This window comes from Amblyraja radiata, chromosome 8 (assembly GCF_010909765.2).
Source record: "Amblyraja radiata isolate CabotCenter1 chromosome 8, sAmbRad1.1.pri, whole genome shotgun sequence".
Lineage (NCBI taxonomy): Eukaryota > Metazoa > Chordata > Chondrichthyes > Rajiformes > Rajidae > Amblyraja > Amblyraja radiata.
The window spans coordinates 58,788,585-58,794,584 of NC_045963.1; the positions used below are offsets into that span (position 1 = coordinate 58,788,585).

Consider the following 6,000-nt stretch of genomic DNA (forward strand, 5'->3'; position numbering starts at 1 on the left):
CACTCTCCTTTCAAACTGCTTCCCCTCCTGCCTCCATTGACCCAATACCCACACACTTCACCCACTGGATCCCCTCCTTCGCCTTGTTCTACCTCCCCTTCACCTCTTCCTTGAATGGTTCTGATGATCACTTTCCTTACTTAGGAAAGTGACCATCATAACCATTACTTTCCTCTAGCACCCGTAACTTGCGATTCATGCCTATCACCCCCCGCCCACACCCACCAACCCCCCCCCCCCCCCCCCCCCCCCCCCCCCCCTAGCCTGTCTCCACCCAGTTGACCCAGTTGTCCAACAAGTGGATGACTCGGAGGCAGCAGACAAAAGAATGCTTTTGACTGTATCTTGTTACACATAACACGAACAAACCAGTACCAAAATGCATTGTAAAAGGCTAATTTGGGTCTACAGGGGGAATAAAGTGGAGAACATTGTAGTTCCAACATGTGATTGCTTTTGTAATGCTGAGGTAAAATGTGTTTTTTAAATCTTGGAAGTAAAATGTAGGGGGTTAGAATAAAAAAACCCTTTGCTTCCATACTGGAAAGTTAAGATGGTAAAGAGTCTCAAAGGTGCTCAGAAACAATCAGAGTGTCGAGTGAGTGTTCCTGACATACTTAATACCTTGAATGATAGACAGCATATGATATGCCTTATTTACCACTTTATCAACTTGTCGTTACTTTTAGGGACTAATGGACTTGGACCCCAAAAATCGCACTGCACATCAATGCTGTTAAGGGTATTGCATTAACTGTAAACCTTCCCCTTGCATTTGATCTCTCAAAGTGCAGCACCTAAAATGAGCACCACACAGATGGAGTTTAGTCACTTTCTCAGATTAAACTCCATCTGTGATTTCTCCACCCATTTCTGCAGATAATACTGCCGTATACTATGAGAACCTTCCTCATTACCTGCACCTCCCTCAATCTTGGTGTCTGATCTCCAGCCAGAATAACACCCTTCCATCAGTACATTCTGTCTTTTACGAGTAAGCCAGTTCTAAATCAAGTCACTTTGGATCCCGTGCATCTTCATCTTCTGTATCATGAGGGACATTATCAAATGTCTTACTAATATCCATGTCGATAATATACACCGCCCTACCCTCATTGTTACTTCCTCAAAAATCTCAATTGAGTTAGTAAGACATGACTGACTGTCCCTAATTGTCCAATTCTCTTCCAAATGTGACTAAATCCTCTCCAACAGCTTCTCTAACAATGGCACGAGGTTCACTGGCCTGTAATTTCTTGGTTTATTTCTACTTCTCAAATAAAAGAACAGCATTGGCTACTCTCCAGCCCTCTAGGACCTCACCTGGGGCTAAAGAAGATACAAAGATCATCGCCAAGGCCCCTGCAATCTCCTCTCTGGGCTCTCCCAGTAATCTGGGGTAGATCAGATGCTGGGGATTTATCAACCTTAATTATTTTCAGGAGACCCAACTCCACTTCCTTCTTGATCGCAAACTGCATTAGCATATTAGTATATCCCAAACTGATCTCACTGTTCTTCATGTCCCTTTTACTAGGTGAATACAGATGCAAAGTACTCATTTAGTAACTTGCCGACATCCTCTGACTTCAAGCAAAAATTACCTCCTGTAAACTTGAGTGGTGTTACACTTTTCTCCAGTTGCCCTCTAATTTTGTACATGTGAAAACTTTAGGATTTTCTGTAACCTGACTTGCCAATTACATTTTTCTGGCTCATTTGGGCCCCTCTAATTGTCTGCTTGAGTTCTTTCCTTCACGGTTTATATTCCTCAAAGGCCCTGACTGATTTCATCTTCCTCAAAACAAACAAATGTTTTTTCTTTTTCACGACTTAAGAACGTCTCTGGTCATTCAAAGTACCCTTACCTTGCTAACCATATCCCTTGTCTTTACTGGAACATGCTGGCCCTGATCTCTGATCAACTGGTCTTTAAATGACTTGCACATGTCTGAGCGGACTTACCCAACAGTATTGTGTTTGGTTTTGGTCACCTTACAGTAAGACGCCCTTTAAATTGGAAAGATTGCTGAGGAAAAGTCATGAAGATGTTATCAGGATTTGAGGGCCTGAGCTGTAGGGAGAGATTTGGCAGGCTAGGATTTTATTCCTTGGAGTGCAGGAGACCGAGGATTATCTTATAGAGTGTATAAAAGCATGACGGGCATAGATAAGATAAATGTACACCGTCTTGTTCCCAGGCTTGGAGAATCAAGAACTAGAAGGCATGGGTTTAAGATGAGAGGGAAAAGATTTAATAGGAACCTGAGATGCAACTTTTTCACACATAGGCTGGTGGGTATACGAGCAACCGGAGGAAATAGTTGAAGCAGGTACAGTAACAAAATTAAAAAGGTGTTTGGATAGTTACATTGACAAGAGAGGTTTAGGGAGGTAGACACTCAAAAAGCTGGGATAACTCTGCCAGTCAGGCATCATCTCTGGAGAAAAGGAATAGATGACATTTTGGGTCAAGACTCTTCTTCAGACTGATCTCGAGAGATGTGTAGGAAGGAGCTGCAGATGCTGGTTTACACCGAAGATAGACACAAAATGCTGAAGTAACTCAGTGGGACAGGCAGCATTTTTGGATAGAAGGAATGGGTGAAGTTTCAGGTCGAGACCCTTCTTCAGACCTAAAGAAGGGTCTCGACCTGAAACATCACCCATTCCTTCTATCCGGAGATGCTGCCTGTCCCGCTGAGTTACTCCATCATTTTGTCATTATCTTTGATCTCCAGAGATGCTGCCTGACTTGCTGAGTTTAGGATGAGGGGGGGATCTTATAGAAACATATAAAATTATAAAAGGACTGGACAAGCTAGATGCAGGAAAAATGTTCCCAATGTTGGGCGAGTCCAGAACCAGGGGCCACAGTCTTAGAATAAAGGGGAGGTCATTTAAGACTGAGGGGAGAAAAAACTTTTTCACCCAGAGAGTTGTGAATTTATGGAATTCCCTGCCACAGAGGGCAGTGGAGGCCAAGTCACTGGATGGATTTAAGAGAGAGTTAAATAGAGCTCTAGGGGCTAGTGGAGTCAAGGGTTATTGATAGGGGCGATCAGCCATGATCACAATGAATGGCGGTGCTGGCTTGAAGGGCTGAATGGCCTCCTCCTGCACCTATTTTCTATGTTTCTATGAGTTACTCCAGCTTTTTGTGTCTATCTTTGGCTTAAACCAGCATCTGCAGTTCCTTCCTACAAAAGGTTTAGGGAGATATGGATGAAATGCAGGCAAATGAAATTAGCTTAGAGTGAGCATGGACGAATTAGCTTGGTCAGCATGGATGTTAGGTTGAAGGGAGTATTTCAGAGCTGTATGACGCCAAGACTCGGTCTCTCTATAAATCTTGACCATTATCAGTCTGATACATACTGCCTCTGTTTCTTTCCCATGCTAGATGGCCTGTTTGCAGCTGTGAGGTCATCGAAATTTGGCCACTTGGACGCCCGCCAGGATCCCATTGTTCCCATCCACAATGGCTTGGACAAGGTCTCATCCTACTACCCAACCCACTCAGACAACTTCTACAAGAACATAATGATGTCCGAAAACTTCAGCCACAGCACAAAGTTCTGAGCTGTCCCGACAAGTGAGAGAGAGAAGGAACTGAGGATGGGTTCTGGAAGGAAGCTGAGGGGCTTCTCATGGATGCGCTGGTCAATCTGTAAATGGGCAGCAGGCCTCTCACCGCAAGGGTTGTGGGAGTGAATGAAAGAGTGAGTTTAATCAGAGACTTCAGGTGAAATTGTACACTGCCAGAGTAGTCATTAGTTCATTAATGGACGTCATCTAAACTCTGAAGATCGTCATCTTTTATCCACTCTCACTATCACTACTTAAGCAACCAGTGACACTACCCAAAGCCCCATTGACAATTCCTAGGAACCCAATGACACTTCCTAGGGTCGCATTGACGGTACTTAGGAACCCATTGACACTTCTGAGTAACCCTTTGACATAAATTGGGAAAACACAAAGTGCAGGGAAAACTCAGTAGGTCAAGCAGTATCTGGAGGTAATGACCAGATGATATTTTGAGTTGGGACCCTTCTTCAGACTCTGACGGTCTGGGACATGGTAGCCTAGTGTTCATTACTATTTAGAAACCCATTGACATTATTTGAGCACCTACTTACAGTGATCCTACAGCAATCCCATTCTCCCCATATTACAATCAGTTACCCTTAGATTCTACCCCTCGCATACATATAGGGCAATTTACCATGGGCAATTAACTCACCGACCCCCTCGATCTTTGGGACGTGGGAGAAAACAAGAGGTCCTGGGCGAAACCTACATGGTCACAGGGAGAATGTGCAAAGTCCACACTGATAGCACTGAAGGCCAGTATCCTACACGGGTGAGATAGTGGCTCTACCATCTGCAACATGGTGCTGTCCTAGTGCTGTTGGAGATGCTCTATTTGGGATGAGGTATTAATGTGACGCCCTATCTGCTCTCTCAGAATGATGGAAGTGATCCCATGGTCAATATTTTGAAGAAGGTCAAGTTTGTTTGATTCGGAAAGCTGCTCCAGACCCTCACACACACTTATTAAAAGAAGAATCCCTGGTTATTATAAAGCTGTTGATTTTGCTGTGTGCAAACAAAGCAAGTACTCAAAAAAATTACTTCCTTGGCTGTGAAGCACTTTGACACATTATAGGCAATCCTTTCTCTCGTTGGAACCATTTCAGAGATCAAGGGTCATGTTATCACGATCACCCCTTCATCTGAAAAGTGCCTTAAATCTGTGACTAATATTTGCAAATGTATTTATTCCAAAAAATATTGTAATTTGTCTGCTTGTGTGTTCCTTGTTTAACGTTACCTGTACTTGTGGCTGCAATAAAAGTCTGCAATACCAACATGCATCTAATGGTGGCAGTGGTGCACTGGGAGCTAAGGGTGCATCTCCTCCCCAATCGCCTTCCCTACATAGATGAGGCTCGCACCAGGGTCTCATCCATACCCCGCAACACTGCTCTCTCTCCCCATCCCCGCACTCGCAACAAGGGCAGAGTCCCCCTAGTCCTCACCTTTCACCCCACCAGCCGGCAAATACAACAAATAATCCTCTGCCATTTCCGCCACCTCCAACGTGACCCCACCACTCGCCACATCTTCCCATCTCCCCCTATGTCTGCCTTCCGCAAAGACCGCTCCCTCCGCAACTCCCTTGTCAATTCTTCCCTTCCCTCCCGTACCACCCCCTCCCCGGGCACTTTCCGCTGCAACCGCAAGAAATGCAACACCTGTCCCTTCACCTCCCCCCTCGACTCCATTCAAGGACCCAAGCAGTCGTTCCAGGTGCGACAAAGGTTCACCTGTATCTCCTCCAACCTCATCTACTGCATCCGCTGCTCTAGATGTCAGCTGATTTACATCGGGGAGACTAAGCGGAGGTTGGGCGATCGTTTCGCCGAACACCTCCGCTCAGTCCGCGATAACCTACCTGAACTCCCGGTGGCTCAGCACTTCAACTCCCCCTCCCATTCCCAATCCGACCTCTCTGTCCTGGGTCTCCTCCATTGCCAGTGAGCAACACCGGAAATTGGAGGAACAGCACCTCATATTCCGCCTGGGTTGCCTGCGTCCGGATGGCATGAACGTTGAATTCTCCCAGTTTTGCTAGGCCTTGCTGTCTCCTCCCTTTCCTTAACCCTTGTGCTGTCTCCTCCCATCCCCCCGCCCTCGGGCTCCTCCTCCTCCCTTTTTCCTTCCTTCTCGCCCCCACCCCCCATCAGTCTGAAGAAGGGTTTCGGCCCGAAACGTCGCCTATTTCCTTCGCTCCATAGATGCTGCTGCACCCGCTGAGTTTCTCCAGCACTTTTGTGTACCTTCGATCTTCCAGCATCTGCAGTTCCTTCTTGAACGCCTTCCCACCTACCTGCGCACCCACCAGTGCCACCTTTGGGATATGTCTGGCACTGCAGGTATTACCCAGAGTGATGCGGACCCAGATTCAAGAATTAGGGGCCCAATCTCTTGGAT

General features: G+C 46.1%; 1 protein-coding gene across 23 annotated transcripts in view; it reads left to right on the forward strand.

Moving 5' to 3' along the window:
* adgrg6 (adhesion G protein-coupled receptor G6) overlaps positions 1-4,880 on the forward strand; it is a 195,230-nt gene extending 190,350 nt beyond the window's left edge. For 22 of the 23 annotated variants that reach the window (XM_033026023.1, XM_033026008.1, XM_033026011.1 and 19 more), the window contains one exon: positions 3,404-4,880. In XM_033026023.1, the coding sequence (XP_032881914.1) occupies positions 3,404-3,582 (179 nt within the window). In that variant the 3' untranslated portion in view covers positions 3,583-4,880. The remainder of the gene's footprint in view (positions 1-3,403) is intronic. The other variant, XM_033026020.1, reaches the window with a different exon arrangement.
* Positions 4,881-6,000: the final 1,120 nt, after the last annotated feature.